Source organism: Lolium rigidum, chromosome 2 (genome assembly GCF_022539505.1).
Source record: "Lolium rigidum isolate FL_2022 chromosome 2, APGP_CSIRO_Lrig_0.1, whole genome shotgun sequence".
Lineage (NCBI taxonomy): Eukaryota > Viridiplantae > Streptophyta > Magnoliopsida > Poales > Poaceae > Lolium > Lolium rigidum.
The window spans coordinates 106,737,176-106,755,424 of record NC_061509.1 but is presented as its reverse complement, the minus strand read 5'-3'; the positions used below and the strand labels follow the sequence as shown (position 1 = coordinate 106,755,424).

The 18,249-nt window shown below is 42.9% G+C and overlaps 1 protein-coding gene and 1 long non-coding RNA gene across 2 annotated transcripts; one reads left to right on the top strand and one right to left on the bottom strand.

Moving 5' to 3' along the window:
- The first annotated feature begins 2,552 nt into the window (after positions 1-2,552).
- LOC124692200 lies at positions 2,553-3,583 on the top strand. Its single transcript, XR_006999387.1, has 2 exons — positions 2,553-2,720; positions 3,105-3,583. It is a non-coding gene; the product is annotated as an uncharacterized LOC124692200 (long non-coding RNA).
- On the bottom strand, positions 3,477-10,276 carry LOC124692198 (probable trehalose-phosphate phosphatase 2). The gene is made up of 9 exons (XM_047225523.1): positions 10,181-10,276; positions 10,027-10,098; positions 6,387-6,452; positions 6,249-6,305; positions 6,065-6,166; positions 4,294-4,371; positions 4,051-4,200; positions 3,879-3,968; positions 3,477-3,792 (listed from the first exon to the last, which is right to left on the bottom strand). Exons 1-9 carry the CDS (start codon positions 10,259-10,261, stop codon positions 3,736-3,738), a joined length of 753 nt encoding a protein of 250 aa, XP_047081479.1. The 5' UTR covers positions 10,262-10,276; the 3' UTR covers positions 3,477-3,735.
- Positions 10,277-18,249: the final 7,973 nt, after the last annotated feature.

Below are 18,249 nucleotides of genomic sequence, written 5' to 3'. Positions count from 1 at the left end.
GTAACATCACCTTTGTTTGCCTTATGAAAAAAGTTCTATTCATTTATGTTTTATTGGGAACGGTGCGGCATTCAGAGTAAATTAATTTAAAGTATTTTTGCAATACCATAGTTAAAAATATTTTTTGTGTTTGGCAATGATTAGAAACTGTGGTATTAATATTGTAGTTTCCTTAAACTATGATATTTTTCAAAGTATTAATAAAGTAGCCCAAGACCTCTTTATCTGAAATAGAGAAACTTAAAAATTACGGTGAGCATCCATGTCATGTGGAAGAAGCAGGCGACGCTGCCGTGCTCGTATAGGTTGAGACGTGTGCTGGCCAACACTGGTTAAATGAGCATGTAGACTCTATCAGTCCTCATCGTCAATGTCTTCTTAAGGTCGTGATTATCATGCCGTAGCAACGCACGGGCATTCAACTAAGTTGATTAAGCTTATGATCCCTATCGTTAGTGCCCTTTCAAACATATGACATGCATGGCATATAAAAATCAAGCAAGAAACAAACATGGTGACAGATAAATACGAGAGTAACTCATTCATTGCTCTCAATCACCAATGGCAGGTCAGCCATAGAAAATAGAGAAAAGAGACGAAGAGTACCCAAACGATGTATTGGTCCAACTCCTTGTGTGGTGAATAAACGTGCAGCCGACCGGCAAACACCGCAGTGCTGGTCGTGCCCCTCCTCATTCTACTCTTGTTCCTAGGAGAAGAACCCGCGGTAGAAGAAAAAAATCATACGCGCCTCAATCAGCGCTTGAGACAGATGGCCAATGATTTTCTGGGAATTAAGACAGCGTCATCGTCCTGGATGGAGAAAACGGCGTGGCAGCCCCAAGCATTCGATCTCCTCCACACAGGAAGCAAAGCGACACCACCTGGCCAGCACGGATGTGGGGAACTCTGCAATATGCCGCTCGCTGGACGGGCTGCGGAATGGAAGAAGAAGCCATGCGCGGATGTGGCGAACTATGCAACATGCCTCTCATTGAACAAGGCGGCGGGGTGGAAGAATAAGACATGGTGTGCTTTATGCGAGAGGAGGAAGAGTGGAACACACAATGGGACGACGTGTGGAGGTGTACACAAGGCCGATAAACAAGAGACGGGTGGTTAAGTCGTGCTTGGTGCGAGATCAGCGAATCGAGAACAGCATGATAGGAAACTAATCGAATTTTTGGAATTGATTTGATTTGGACTTTAAGGAGACAAGGGAAGCTGACTCACGCCAAAATAGGTTGGAGAATTATCGTGTATTGATGAGGTGATTATCATTAATTACCGTGTTAATTATTGTATTTTCCAATTACGAAGGTAAAGTACAAAGTGCAAATTGCCTAAAAACTGACCGTACGCGACATGCTTCTACGATTTTCACCACGATCCTCACCACTACCTTGATATTTTTTTTGTCTATATGATTTGCATGCGTCCACGATTTTCTTCTTTGGTGCTGCCAATAATTATTCAACCATTAATTTCTAACTTCTAAAAGGGAGTAGTATAGCTTACTATTGTTCTGGCCTTTTCTTTCCTTCCAAATAAAGCTCCAATTAATTGTCTACTCTTTTTCTATCAGAAATACATGCGTTAATAACAAGGAAAGGGAATTACGTCCTGATTTTCTCTGTGTGCATTAACATGGAAAGAATTGATACACGATGAATACGTTCCTATTTCTTCTAAGCGGCTGGGAAACATATTTGATGGGGTTTTTTTGGGTGATCAATGGTTAGGACTGGTCCAATGTTTGATGCCAAAGTGCACACCATCCCCAACTGCAATATAATAGTAAAGAAAAGTCAAACATTGTAAACTTTGACCAAGATTTTACAAAATATAATTAGCATGTACAATACAGAATCAATGTCATTAGATACATCATGCAATATACTTCTATATTATATCTATATACATAATATTATAGTGGTTGGTAGTTCTTCTTAAAAGTTCAGACCAGGTTTACTAAGCTTTGACTTTTTAGGAAAAAAATATAAACCTTATTCGTCGAAAAGAATGGAGAGTTAACATATGTTGCAAAGAAAAATATGGGCAGTGGCGAAACACGGGCATTCAACTAGTCTAAAAAAACACGAAACTAATCGAATGTCGGAATTTGAGTGAGTAGAACTATTGTTGAGCACCAACCAAGTTACATCACTGTCACATACAACACAACCAGAAGTTGGTGGGACGGAGGGATTACATCTGATGCTTCAAGACTGAAATTGATGAGGTGAATCACTCTTTCTACGAAGTAGTTGGGTGGCGACTGGCGAATCGAAAGCATCCCCATCTGTAACCAGCTTCCAAGTGAAGAATCGGGAGAAGAGAATGAGGCCGTACCTTCTGCGGCGGCGGACTGGGGGTGGACGAGGAAGCGAAGGCGCGTCCAGGGATGTCCATCGAAGAAAAGCTGCGAGAATAGCCAGCCATCGCCGAAGATGCACCAGCGGAGTGGGAGAAGCGAACCCCGGGGGCGGCGGGGGTGGGGAAGAGGAGTGCCGACCCGGTTTATTTTTGCCACGCAGGACAGATTTTTTTTTTCTTCCTTTCGGAGGCGAGAGAGACTGGGGTTAGGTCGGGACCTAGCGGCGGCGGCGGAGGTCGGCGGGAGCGACGAGACTGGGGCTCGTTCGTCTTCCTTCGGAGGTGCATCGGAGGGATGCTCCGAGGGTCACACCCAACCCGCCGCTTGGACTCAGTGACTACCGGTGAACCCTCTCCCTCCTCGTGTGCTCCATGCTGCCTTAGTCCCACGGAACAAAATTCAACATTTTTGCAGGATTTATTTGATATCTACTTTCTTTAGCAATTGTGTGTGCTTTATTAGTATCCCCGCCCAGAATTGTGCCGCAAACAAAATTTAAAGTACATATTTTGTCACTAGTTAACTTATTAATGCGTACTGTTATTCTGATAATCTCAGAAATTAAATTTAAGTGATCTTAATTTTTATGAATGTGTGTGAGTGATCATATGATTTTTTTTTAATTTCTTATATGTCTAGCATGGACAAGCATTACCTCATTTTGTTTACACTGGTTTGTTTGATGAAAGCTTATTGATCATATATTCATTGGTTTACTACATTGCAGGGTCCAGAGATGCGTACTGGATATTTGAAAGATGAGAAGCCTATTCAGTTGAAGGGTCAAGAAATCACAATTTCCACAGATTATAGCATTAAGGGTGACAACAAGATGATATTGATGAGCTATAAGAAGCTAGCAGTTGATCTGAAGCCAGGCGGTGTCATTATGTGCTCATGGTACCATCACTCTTTCTGTGCTTCACTGTGACAAAGAGCAAAGTTTTGTTCGCTACTGTCGCGAGAACACTGCTATGCTTTGTGAGATGAAGAAGGCCTTCTCATAAATATTAAGCGAGCACTTTCAAGTTTGAGGCAATGTGCAGTTCACTGCTGAGATTCAAACATGTGAAATGAATAACAAAGGGGGTATCATCGAAGGTGAGAATGTTGGATACATGTGGCAATGAGAAAGAAGAAGAGGAGGAGTGCATGCTGGTTATCACATACTACCTCTGTTTCAAATATTTTATATTATTCCCTGAATGTTTTGGTTTGGTCGAACAGCACATGCACATTACCCTCGACACACTTTATTAAATAGGAAACCAACAAATCAATCTTGGTATACATCATCTATATATTATTCCGTGGCAACATACAGAAATTAAGCTAGTACTAAATAGATTGCGACAGACTCAAACTTGAGCCTCTCCACTCTTCCAGCTAACTAGCTTTTGAAGAAATTCTTTCACCTGAATGTCAAGTACAAATATTACCTGTCATTTTATTGGATATAATTAAGAATATTACATGCATACATGTGAGATTGAATCCTTACCTGAGGTGGGTCTTTAAGCGAATAGGAGGCGTCGGTCTTCCTGCGCTTCTTGGAGACAAGGATCCCAAATCCGCCTTGTCCAGAAAGAACCTGATCACAGTGGAAAAATAATTTCAATGAAGTTTTCCAAAGATGAGGTTTAGATGTTTAGATGATATTTATAGAATTTCACCTTAAAGGCGTCTTCGTCGGTCTTATCATCCCCGATGTAAATAGCTAGAACCTGAGATCTGTCCCAGTTATTTTTGTTCACCAGGTACTCGAGTAGATAGTTGACTGCATGACCCTTGTTGAAGTCAGCCTTTGGACGAACCTCTAAGACCTATAGAATCATATAGTACAAGTAGTCAAGTATAAATGTAATGAATACAGTGCAAATATTTAAAATTAATTGCTGCGCAATCGAATTACTCACCTTTTTACCATGGGTCACCTTGAGATCAGAAAAGCTTGTCAAAGTTCTGTTCACGATGTTCTTAACCAACTTTCGCTCCTGTAAAACAAAGGATCCAAACATGAGATAAATTTCCTCAATATAGCAAGTGTTGAAGTATGAGTTAGTGTAGTAGTATTCTGATAGAGTATTCTAGCAGTGTTAGTATAGCAGTAGTGTCCGAGTCTAGATTATTCTAGTGTATGAGTGAAGATATATGTCTAAGTTGAGTTATATGTAAGAGGGTGTGGAGGTCCCAGAGACAAAGACCATCCAGAAATTTCTCCCCATAACAACATGGTATCAGCACACAAGGTGGACGTGCTGCTGGTTCATGGAGGTGGCAATGGTTAATCGGCGAGCGGCGGAGCTCTGGTCATCCGCGTGCAAGTGTGGGCACAGATCAACCGCAGCGGAAGCCTCACGAGTGGCTCCTGGAGTTCACGTCTGTGGAGGTGCCCTGCACCAGACACGGCAGTGGAGCAAGCAATGAACTGTAGGCTAGGCTCAGTGGTGGCTCTTGGAAGCATAAAAAGCTAGACAGGCAGCATTGCGCGTGCGGCGAGGAGAACTAGCGGCGCTGCAGCAGGTTGGAAACAGCAGCGGCTAGGTGAGGAGGACTTCACGGAATTGAAGCCAGCTGCGGCTTGGTGGCTTGGTGCAGAGGAGTGAGCCCTTCCCTTGTACGTGGTTGATTTGGTGTAGCTGAGAGAGGTTCCTTTCAAGGAAGTGGAAGGAGCTGCTGCTGTCTTATAGCAGGGAAGAGAGAAGGAGCCCAAGAGGGAGCAGCTGCAGATTATTTATAAGCGATTTGCAGGGGAGGAGTGGATTGGAGGCTCAGGCAGCGGTCCAGCAGGTGAGCTAGTGGCAAGTGCAGCGTGTGCGGCGGTGAATCGGCAGCCAGCGACGCAAGTGTGTGACCTTTAGGTGCTGGGTGGAAGAAACGGCAGGAGGCATACGTGTGCTACTTGAATGGTAGAGTTGGTGCCTTCAGCAGTGGCAGGCAGCTGAGAGAGCTGGTGTGGTGTTGTCCCTGCTAAGGAGAAGCACTTGAATGTGGAGGACTATTGAGACGATGATTGGGCTAGTCGCCTTGATGACAGAAGGTATTTATCATGCTTTTGTGTATTTGTAGGAGGAAACTTGATATCCTGGAGGAGCTAGTAGTCTCCAGACAACCGCAGAAGCGGAATAAGTGTTTGTGTGTTTGAGTGAGATGCTATTGATGAAAGGCTTCCTCTCAGAATTGAAGCTACTGCAGGAGAGGGCCATTGAACCTTCGTTGCGACAACAAGTCAGCATCAGCATAGCTAACAATCCAGTTCAGCATGACGGAACAAAACATGTGAAAGTAGATCAGTTCTTCAGCAAAGAGTGGTTCGATGAAGGCACCTCGAAGTTAAGCTATGTAACCTCTGGATAACAATTAGCAGATTGTCTAACCAAGGGATGGGGTAGTAAGAAATGTTTGCCGGCATGTAACAAGATGGGAACGATAGGTACCTATCACCCATCTTGAGGGGCAATGTTGGAGTGCGAGTTAGTGTAGTAGTACTCTGATAGTCTAGAGTATTTTAATGAGTGTTAGTATAGTAGTAGTGTCCTACTAGAGTTTAGATTATTGTAGTGTATGGGTGAAGATGTAAGCCTAAAGTGAGCTATATATAAGAGGGTGTGGTGGTCCAAGGGACCAGCCCATCCAGAAATTTCTCCCCATAACAATAGAAGGAGGCAAAACCTTGTTCGATTATACCTTCTTCTGAACATTCCTGTAGTGTACTGAAACGCAGTACTTGTTGTTTTCTACCGTGGCACCCTTGATCTGTTGCACAGCCTCTTCCAAACGCTCTGTGGCCTTTTTTTGCAAGTAGTGCATTACTACATGATGTAATCAAATTAAGTAATAAATGCTGATGATAATAATTAATTGTAGTTACCTCTGTTATTCTAGGTTCATACTCGCTGGTAGGTTGGAAGGCTTCTGTTTCGTCACTCTACAGGTTAAATATTCACGTAAATTTGGAGAGCATTGAAGAAAAATCCTATATCCAATTACAAGAGTAAGAATGTCTTACTAGTTTGATGTCCATCCCATGGCTCCCTGCGTAGTGCAGATTTTCGAGTTGTATGAAGTCTTTCACCTGAAAATGAACAACACAACATATTGAGTCTCTCATTAGACATGTATAGAGCTTCAACTTAAAAGCTAGATTTCCATTAGTACAGAAATATCAAAACACACTCGATTCAGTGGTCATGTGGTTGTGTTTCAACAAATAGGAAACTTTGGTATTCAGGGTGAGTTGGTAGTAGGAATGACAGGAGATGGATAATATGATTATCCTAGTCAAGCTAGTTGTTGGGGATCTTGTCGTAAACGTTATTAGCGCTTAGTGGCCATGTGGGTACAACTAACACGGGGTTCGAGGGGGTACGTGGGGGCTTTGGGCGATTGGAACCAGGAGCATAAGGACATCCTAGACTTTGTGGTAGCCTACGACCTGTTCATGGCTAACACCTTCTTTAGAAAGAGACAATCTCAGTTAGTGACCTTTAGTGTTGCCCAACACTCTAGCTAGGTTGACTTTGTCCAACTAGGAGAATGGATAGACGTGCTTGTCCGGATTGCATGGTGATACCAAGCGAGGGGGTGTGTTGTATCACTAAAAACCAATTTGTTTTTTTTTTTTTGAAACGGTGGCAAAATTGCCTCGTCCATTAATTAAGCAGAAAGTGCCCAGTTCTAGGAGAAAATCGGGCGAAAACCTACAATGGCGGGGCCAAGCCCACACCCACACACACGCCACCGCGAGGGGCACACCGAGCCATCTTGGAGAGGACGGCAAAAGCTACACAAACGCGATGCTCAAGTTGTCCTATGCCAAACATATGGCTCCTCGAGGAGAGGCCGGCAGCTCCGATTCTGAAGACGAGCTCGGAGAGGAGATCCGTGCCGAAAAGGACCTTCACCGCCGGAGTGCCCCTCGAAGGTCATCGTACACCGCCCAAAGGTGGCTTCGACTTCACAGCAAGGGGACACCAACACGAAGATATTCGGACGGAGTCGACTAACACAGTCTTGTCGCAACCAAGCCTTGCTCACCACCATTGTCTTTGCCGCACAAGCCAGCCCAACACATCGACAATCAACGTCGAGAGTCACCTCATCGCACACGCGACACAACAACCAAAAGCACCACCTTCCGGGGCCGCCGCCCCGACATACCACCACTCGCTCTCGAGCTGCAAAGCCGCACGAACCAACCACCCGCAACCCAAGCTGCACAGGGCAATCGACCGCAGACCACAGACAACACACCAACTCATCCGGGGCCGCCGCCCCGACATAAAATCCGTCCGTTCCCTCAAGGACGCGTCCGATCGAGCCGACTGCCCTATCGCACACATGGCCAAGGTCGCCACTCAAGCCTTGACAAGACGCATCCCCACACCATAGAGATGTTGCCGCACCGCCTTCCGGGGCCGCCGCCCCGGCTCACTGCAACCTACCCGAGGCCACCGCCTCGACATCCCCCATCCCGTCGGCATGACGGAGTAGCACGGAAAGCAAACCACCATCGCCAAGTGAAGGCCATGCACTCCAAGACGACGCCTCCCATAAGGAAAGCGACGAGGCCGCCGCCGTCGCCCGCTCCGGCCGAGGTCCGAGCTTGGGTTTTCACCTGGAGAACACGAAGCCTTGAGACAGGAGAGGCAGCCCCACGACGATGCCTCCAAGAAGGGGAACGACGCCCTAGGGCGTCGCCATTGCCGGCACCGACCAGAGTCGCTTTCATCCGGAGCTTGCACCCTCCCACTGAGGCCTTCTTCATCGGCAGGGCAGACGGAGCACGCTAGCCAGCACGCCAACACCGCCGTCCACCAACCCCACAAACCGTGGCACCTTCCGCAGGCCAGAAGGGATCTGGCACAGCCCGCACCACCCCGCGCAACCCCCAGCAGCCTCCACGCCACCACCCCTACGGACGTTGTCGCCGAGCCCTCCCCGGCCGCCGACGCGCAGCCCAAGCCACGCCACGGGCGCCGTCGGCGTGCAGAACAACGACAAGATCTGGCCGCCGCCCGATCTGTCGTGCGCCGCGTAACCCGGCCAGCCCGACCACCGGCGCCCCCACACCGACGAGGGAGGCCACCACAACATCCCGGGGCCGCCTCCCCGGCGTTCGCGCGCCGGTGAGCTGGCCGCCGTTATCCCAGTTGCGCTGACCAGGCCCCCGGCGCCACCACCACAGAACTCGAGACCCCGAGCCACCTTTGGAAGCCGGGCCCGCCGCCACCGTGGCAAGGGCCGGCGGCTGCAGCGGCGAGGAGGGCCGGGGAGAGGGCTAGACGGCGCGGAGAGTCGCCCCCGGTGTCGCCTGGGTGCAACACGAGGGGAGCGGGCCAAGTTTTTGGTTAGTACAGTACTAGCTTCTTAAAAAAAAACAATTTGGTTTTATGCGTAGGAGTGTGACCACATAGGCAATTTTCTTCCCTCGTCAACTTATGGAGAGATAAAGGGAGAAGGAGCTACATATGGGTTTTCATTGACCCGGGGAAGGCTTGTGACCGACGGTCATGTGGTGGGTGCTAGAGAAACATAAAGTCCCAACAAAGTACATTACTCTCATCGGAGATACATACGATAAAGTTGTGACAAGTGTCTGCGTAGGCGATAGTGAAACCGATTTGCAAAAAAAAAAAAAGGAGATAGTGAAACTGACAACTTTTCAATTACGATAGGGCTACATCAAGAGTCAGGCTTGAGCCCATACATTTTTTCCTTAGTAATGGATGAGTTCACGAAGGATATACAAAGAGATATTCTCTTTGGTGTATGCTCTTTCTTGATGATGGGGTGTTAGTAGATGAAACCAGGGTCAGTGTCAATAGGAAATTAGAGTTATGGAGGCAGACTTTGGAATCAAAGGGGTTTAGAATTAATAGGACCAAAGCCAAGTATATGAGGCCGAGGCGTGACTTTAGTGGTGGGAGCTAAGAGGCAAAGTTTAGTTTAGAAGGACAAATAGTGCCTAAGAGGGACACCTTTTGATACTTAGGATCAATGCTGCAAAGAAATGGTGATATCGATGAGGATGTTTGCCACATGATCAAAGATGGGTGGATGAAGTGGCGGCAAGCATCTAGCATCCTATGTGATAAGAAGGTCCCGCAAAATCTAAAAGGTAAATTCTATAGGATGACAATGAGAGCCGCGTTGCTATGTGGAGCCGAATGTTGGCACACTAAAATACAAGAAAGGAATGATTGACCACACTCGTGGATATCCTTTCATCTCTTATTAATAGAGGGGATTACAAGATATCGGGTTCTAGGTATGGCAGGGTATAACTGAATATCCTGGTGTATTCTGTTTGCCTAACCCAGTAACACGGATTATGAACGAGGTAATATGTGATAGGGTAGGTGTGGCACCTATTGAAGAGAAGCTAGTCCAACACGGACTAAGGTGGTTGGCATATCCAGCGGAGGCCTCCAGAAGTACCGGAGGAGGTGATGAAAAGGGAGTTGAGGGATTGGAATGTGCCTAGAGATTTGGTTCTTGATAGGACTATGAAAATCAACAATCCATGTGCTGGAATAGTAGTTTACTCGTGCTTTCTTTTTTATCTCTCTTTCACGTTTTGGTCTCCTTATGTTTCTGTTAGGTTTCATTTATAGCCTACCCCAACTTGCTAGGGACAAAAGGCTTACCTTATCTCGGGACCTTCCAGTGACGACTGAAGTGGGGAACAAGGAGGCAGCTTCTCCAACAGCGTCACGCATCTGGTTATTTCAAATGGAGGATAAGAAAGATTTACAGATAACAACTATCATGTAAGCATTTTTTCTAGTTCTTTAGGCTTACCTCCTCAGACATAAACGCCTTTTCAGGAATCTTCACGATCGGTGATAAAGTGCCATCGTAGTCCAAGAACAGAGCAATCATCTTGCCCTCCGCGGTGACTGTGATTGCATCAAAGAAATCGATCGCTGAAGGGCGTTTAGCCTGCAAAAAATGATACATTAGGAAATGGGCATTGTGAGAACACTAGTTTCTTGTAGAGTCTATGTAGAAATCGATGGCAGACTATAATAAATGAGCTCTGTGAGAACACTAGCAACTCCTACATAGTCTGTTTTTTTTCCTTTGTCCTTTAAAGTAAAGTTAGGTCATGTTTCTTCTTAGGCTTATTTGGTTACATAACTCTGTTTGCACTTTATTCTCATGCTATTATTTTGACATAACATTCTGTTTAGGAACCTCCTATTTAACTGCAGAGTGCAAATGTGGCCAGTTTGCCCTCTGGAAATGGTGGTTCGAACTTTAATTCCAAGAATGTGAACCTTCTACTATTTATGTAATGCCTAATACTTAAACTTACGACTTATTTGTTGTCTGGTTTACCTCGGGAATGGTGATCTAAACTGTAATTCCAAGAATGTGAACCTTAATCGTTTTCCTTGCTGAAGGTTAATTTTACATTGTTTGTAGAATGGCAAGATGCACATTATCAAGGAGTAACAGAGGATATAAAAGCAGAAGCAAGATTTATGTTTGCTGAGATGCTCGTTGCTATAATGTCGGTAAGTAATCTCTATCTTTCTTATCCCGCTGTCTGCTTAGAGGTACACTAGCTGTCTGCTTATCCCACTTCTGCAGGAGTTGCTCGCTGCCTGATTAAGCAGCTCTTTGCTGTAATGTCAGTAACACTTTTCCCATCATTATGTACAGGAATACAGGATAATGGAGCTCTATCTTTCTACCACTATCCTATTCCTGTACATAATGCATTATGTACAGGAATACAGGATAGAGTCCCCCCATCTGATGGATGTGGTAAATTTATGATCATTGGATAGCTATTTTGTCAGACAATGGCTATCTTTATATTGATGGATATGGCAATATGGTAAAAATGAGATTATGAACACTTATGAAGGACAAAAGTCTCGGTTCTGATCTTCTGGGTTGACCATGGTGAATATTTCATAAATTGCCTACGTAGAACTTAAACGGCAGTTCATGCATAGTCTGATTTCAGCTAAATGAAAAGGACATTTTGTGCCCTGTAATCAAATTGCATGTTTACACAGGTTCTCCATTTTGGCAAAACTGTAAATCATGTAGTTCAGTTATTTCTGCATAGGCGCCTTTCTTGATCTACACATGAATATCTTCAGTTCTGTAGAAATGCAATGTTCATTCTGTTACACCACAACTATTGCTTCATCATCGTCGCCTCTTTTTACTCTTCCAGTTACCTATACTTGCTGTTCCAGCTACTGTTTGAGTCCGTGAAGGTGAATGGTTGGTTTACTATTTTCTGTAGTAGTGTAAGCCACGATATCCCTTTCTATGCCTATAAGACTGTATTGTGTATTATGCAGGTCACGAAGACGGTGGCTTGTGGCAATGGGTGTCGTACTGGTCAGCAGTGGTGCACCTCCCTGCGTCCAAACAAATGGCCTCCCTCCTCCGGTAGCTCATTCCCTCTTTAGTTTTCAAGTGAAGCTAATTTTCTTGGACTCTGTTTCTGATGGGCATTTATCCTTTCTTTTATGCGTGTACAGATTATAGTGAAAAATAAAGTGCATGTGTGTGTTCTGTTTAGTGTCTCATTTTCCATCATATTTGTTCACAAAATAATTGTAAGGTCCCCTTGAAAGCATGAGTGTCTTAGATTTACTCTAGCAAGAATTCTTATACTTATTGAAATTATGTTCAGTCGATTCATTAGTAAATAAAATACAACAAAAACAACATCAAGGCCTTTTTCCCAAGCAAGTTGGGATAGGTTCATTAGTAAATATATGATGAAAAAACATTTGATTTTTGTAAATATATGGTTTTCGTAATATCTGTGCCCTTCATGTTCAGTTGGCCCATTAGTTTTATTCGTGAACTTCTGTTAGTTTAGTTCTTGAACTTGCAGCGGCAAGATTTAGTGGGGTTCTTGAGAATAGAATAGAGAAGAATACCATACCGGCATCCTCCACCAGAGTAGGAATATGAACACTATTAAAGCGATTGTCATGGCACCTCCCACTATGCCAACCACAATCCATAGTGTCCTGTGTCCTCCTGCATGTTGTTGACTCGTTACCCAGGAAAAAGTATGACGTAAGAAAATAAGTATTTTATTCCGTGTTTCATGGTTAACTCACCTTTCGAAGACTTGAAGAACTGACTGGGTTCGAACCGGTAGCTGCAATAAAGCGTAGCCTTCCGCTCGCCCACGTTCCCACTGAAGCCAGGTTGAGCAGTCAAATCTTCGAGGCACAACTGGCATTCAGCAGGCGGTAACTGAGGGGAACATTCTGCAAAGCCATATAGCTTGTATCTGCAGCCATGTTCATCAAGATTTTCTTTTCCGCTGGCGTACCTTGCACCCACTGCCTTCCTCGCCACATCAGAGATAACTGCACTGACAGCCTTGTTGAACTCCTTCTTGCACTGGACTGGTACCTGGGGACCGTCTGCCCCGTAGGCTGCTTGCAGATTTTCAGGATGGAATCTGATGTTCTTTTCAGAAAACCCGAGACTGCAGGTGTCGTAGTAGATAGAGACACTTTTCCTGAATCTGCATACAGCCCGGGCATCCTGGAAGGCTTGAGTGAGGCATTTCTTGCAATTATTTGCTTCCGTGTCACCACGGCATGTTGCCAGAGCATGTACTGTGTCCTCCTTGTTGGAGCCAACGAATTCCGTGTGAGATAAGGACGGGGAGGAGGAGGCTGCCCCCGGAAGCACTGCAGCCATTTCTTCAAGGCTATGGAGGTATTTGCTTGGCATGCTGTAATTCCCACCGCCGCAGTTGAATGCCCAGTACCCGGTGCTCGGGCTTGCGGAGGTGACAGCAGCAATGACCAAGGCCAGAGCAGCCACAACAGGTACTGGCTTCATTGCTGCGACAGCGTGACCTGAAAATAGTATATAAGTATAAGTTAGCACCAATTGAAAAGTTAAAAGTAATCTAAAGACTGTAAATGAAACATGCTAAACTGACATTTTACACAATTGTTGGAAGTAGCGAATGAAGTTGCTGTGTACTCCTGAATATTGCAACTGCCTGTGCTTGTGTTAATCTGTGTTGTATGCATAGATTGTGTGTTTGCTGCAGAATATAGCTGTAACTAGCTTATTATGAATTTGCTGGTGCAATTCAGATCGGTCCATGCCTGTGTTGTCTGTGCATGTGCGTGTATATTCAGATAATGCATTCATAGATGCTCTGTGATCTTAAATGGTCTTAATTCTGCAGAATCCTAGACTTGGACGTGGTAAACTTCGATGGTGCTGCAATTAGTTTCACTGTGGAAGTTCCGGTTCTTGCACAGCGCAACATATAGAAGGACATCTACAAAATTCACAACTTTGTTTTCTTCTGTCAGAGTTGACAAATTTCAGAACTTTAGTTGGAACAAAATGCAGATTATCGCCAGTAAAACATGGCATGGATCTGAATTGAAGCAAATGGCAAGCTGCTACTTGTTATTGGATCCAGAACTTGGTTTCTGATTTCAGAACCGAGTGACTTCATTGTCCGACTGGATTTTAGAAGTTTGTTCGTTCCTTCAGTATGACTATTCATGCATGCTTTCTGCGATGATAACATGAACTACAGAATGCATGCAGGGTGGTCTTGCTCACCTCTATACATTTAGTGTTGGCCTGCCCTGATTCACCAAAGACCTGCATGTAAATGAATGGAAAACACTGAATTCTGATGCCATGTGATAAAAATTTATCTTCAAAAGTACTAAAAGGCAACTCATTTTACTCATAGTAACAAATTCAGGTTGTTAGTTTACAATGTAGCATGTGTTGGTGGGCCCATTTGTCAAAATCGCTTGTAAGTGTTATGCTAACCAATTTTCTGGTATGCTTGAGACATGGTGTTTTGATTCTGCTTACGCCTAGCTGTCAACTTAGAGGGTATAGATAGACAAAAATTTACTCGATTTGATTGTTCAATCTCAGCATGCTCTTGTGTGTGTGTTCCATGGTGTTTACAGACGTGTATGGAGGACAGTGTTTCGTCAAGCACTTTTCACAGTTTGCTCATCATTATGTGTTCTGTTGTTTGTGAGTTCTGCCCAAACAGCACCAAGAGCGTTCTCAGAAGTATAAACAACTAGATCACCTGTCCCTGCACTATTGGCCTGCAGCGCCTACCCCTCCCCTGCTAACCATTCTTGGAGAAGAATCAGTACCTGCAAAATCATCGTGCTAAATTAGTGAACAGAACACTCTGATCTTAAATTATTAATAGGAAGAGTCAAGTAGCAATTAATTGACGAGGATGCTTATTTTTCTGTTCATCAGTTTTCCTTTCAATGCATTTTAATGTGCAAACTCAAAATAGCAAAATCTGTATCTGATGAGTAAAGAAGCGAAGGTACACACATGACTAGTATGAGCAATAGAAATCATGTATCTATACTACTTTCATGCCTTCGATCCCAACTGTCAAGAAGAAAAACAACTATCATGGACTCCAGTCAATTATTGTATATAGCTCATAATAATCATATAATCGTAGTAGCATGTGGGGTACTATTAAGACACTTTAGGAAGGTAATTCCCAATGAGAGAAAGAAGATAAACCTATTTAGAGGCTCAGTTTGCCAAACTATGATGGCAAACTCAAATATAGAATTCCCTACTTAGTTTCTTAGGATTCAGCGTCACATTATTCGTACAGAACATACAATACTGCCAATACTTCTTTCGTTACTGACCAATTCTTCTGGTATCTTTCTACCGGTTCATATCTAGATGTGAGGGAGTAATAGCAACGCCACAACGGCAGCCGTGATCGTAAACATTCAGAAATTCAACCCGCTATGTTTTGCCCATGGACCCCATATATTTTGTTTCAGTAAGTAAATCCCTCATCCACATGTCCGTGACAAGAAAAGGCAAAAGCAATATTGTCAAAAAAAAAATGCTGATGCATCCTTCCAACTAGGGTTGCAATGCGGGCGGAATGCAGGATATATTTTTCTCAAACCATTTGTTATTTCTACCTTGAATCTATGGACACCTTTGCCTAAATTTTATCTTTGCGGAACTAACGTGGAGCCACGCTGGACACCCTATATACAATGACATGATGCCATAAAAAAAATTCCGGACTCGAAATATGATATGTATGAAAAGGACCATCAGGAACAACCCCTGATAACGTAAAACAAAGTCATCCAAAAGAAGTAGTACTTCCTCTGTCTCATGAAACTTGTCTGAGATTTGACAAAATTTGGATGTATCTACATACTAGATAGTGTCTAAATATATCTAAATTTTGGCAAATCTCAGACAACTTTGGTGGGACGGAGGGAGTACAAGGCATCTCTTTCGAGGATGAAATAAGCAATATATCTAATTTAGTGTACTTTTCTTATAACGAGAAAACTTACCCTCACATTCTGTACCAACAAGCACGCACAATTGAACTTTGCATTCATTAACAAGAAAATTAAATTATGATAGTTCTTTCAAAAAAAGACAACCTTCCACTTGAGAGCAAATACAAAATGGTGACTTATGGCATCTCTTCTTAGATTTTGTTAAGTTCATACTGTATCTGATCAAATGCAATGTAACTTAATACTTGATAACAATTTACCAAATAAAATTCCATTTTATTATCCATAAACATTAAACTATTTTAGTTTAATAGTTGCGAATACTGAATTATCCCGATGCAACATCAATAACAAATATCGTTTTTACAAAATTAACACCAAGCAACACTGTGATATCTGATTTTGCACTGTTTTAGGTAATGACATACAAGCATAACGAAGTTCCCACGCGACCTATCTGAAACTTGAGACCCCTACCTTACAGACCCTCTTTATTTCAAATAAACTACACATAAATTTGGAGGATTTTACATTCCTTGGGATTTTCGTATAGAGCTAATTATGTTTACATTGAGGAACAATAGGAATATTGATGCAATTTCAAACCACTTTGATTCAAAAGAATTTCGAAGGATTTTGTATATGATTCTAATCCTTGGGAGAATTTTCTTTGTGGAGTCTTTGATTTGTACGATTACAAAATGAAGAATGTTTTTTTCCTTCAGAGTCATTTGTACTAGATTTCATAAAATAAACTACATCCTGTCTGACAACTTGGAAAGAATCATATATTATTTTCTTGTTGCGCAATCATATAGAACCAGAATATTGTAGGATCCATACGGATGTGAAATTGCGACCCCATGTTTTTTCTATTCGTATCTTCTTAGAATACTCAACTCAATGTAAGTAAATTTTGGAGGATTCTATTCCGTAAAAAAAAATCATATTGTGCTTTGGTTTTATGATTAGAAACCATACGAGTTGTCTACTTTCAACGTAAATCCAAAGTAAATTTTCCATTGAGTCCAACATCATGGAAATTTTCCTTCATGGCTCATTTGATTCACTGGATTTGTATAGAAATTGTGTAGGATTTAAATCCTATGAAAAAATTTCTACACAAGTTATTTGATTCATAGGAATATATCATATAGAAAATAATGTTATAGAAATCTCGTAGTGCAAATCCTATAGGAAGAAAAACATTAGATCATACCTCATGGAAAATTTCTTTGCTACAATTAAACACACTTCATCTTCCCATAGGATTAAAAGTAGGCATGACATCAAAATCCTATGTTTTTTTCCATTTCTATGATTTTCTTTTGAACTAGATCTCATATGTTTTTCCTGGAGAAAGTTTACTACATACACCGTTATTTTCTAGAATTTGCCAAAACACATCACTTGATTGTGTCTTTGCCAGATGTCATCATAACTTTGTGGCACATTTTCCAAAAAAAACATTGCATGGCCGAAAAGGGAAGTTTTGCACTTTATCTTCAAAACTGGTCATAGCATGGTGCAAAATTTTCCATTTTGAGACATCCAGTGTGTTCGAACAAATGTGTCACAAAATTATACTCCCTCGGATTCATATTACTTGCCACAAGTATGGATGTACCTAAAACTAAAATATATCTAGATACATCTATATTAGTGGCAACTAATATGGATCGGAAGGAGTAATAGTATTGGAAAAGACAGAATTAGGAGGTGTGCTGCAGCAAATGCCAATGCCAGAAAATATTGGTGTTTTATAGCAAAATTTTCTTATGACGCAACCTATCAACTTTTCTTATAGACTCATGGCACATCCTACATATTTCATGTTCCGGCGTTTTTAGAACATTAGGAACCAAGGAGGCCTTAAGATTTGTTGGGATTAGATCGAGCCGTCTCAGGCGGTTGCAGTATGCCCAAAGTACCGTATGGACGTGTATGTCCATACAGACACCTTCTCATTGTACAGGTGCCTGTTAGTAGCCGAATAGACACCTCTCCCTCTAACTCTAGCCAATATCTCCAACAGCCTGTTTGGTTCGTGGGAATTAGAGAGAGGGAATGGGAGTTTATGGTACGGTGACTTTTAATCCCTTGATTGGTTGGATGGAATGGGAATTAAGGAGGGAAGTGGAAAGGGAATTCACGTGTTAAACTCCCAATCCCCTTCCCTACTCTTGCCAAACACGCTGCAAGAGACACATTTTCATGTAATGGATGCCTCCAACAGATACCAATCCTTGTATAAATGGGGCTTTACCCACAAACAATAGAATACAAGTTTCAGATCATTTGTTTGTCTCTCGTTTGCCTCTGGATTAACTTTAACAAGCTGCTACCCCATAGGACACCATTTGCTTTTTTTTTTAATGTGTATTGCTTATTAATGAAATATTTGATCTTGTAATAATCAGTGTTGTATTCATTCTCATTTGCTACAACAATTCATGTGATACTATTCCGCACTTTACTTTAATTATTTGTTAGAATTTACGACTAATATGCGTATAGGGCTACAACCAGTGACGGAGCTATGTGAAGTCATGGGGCACCACCCTT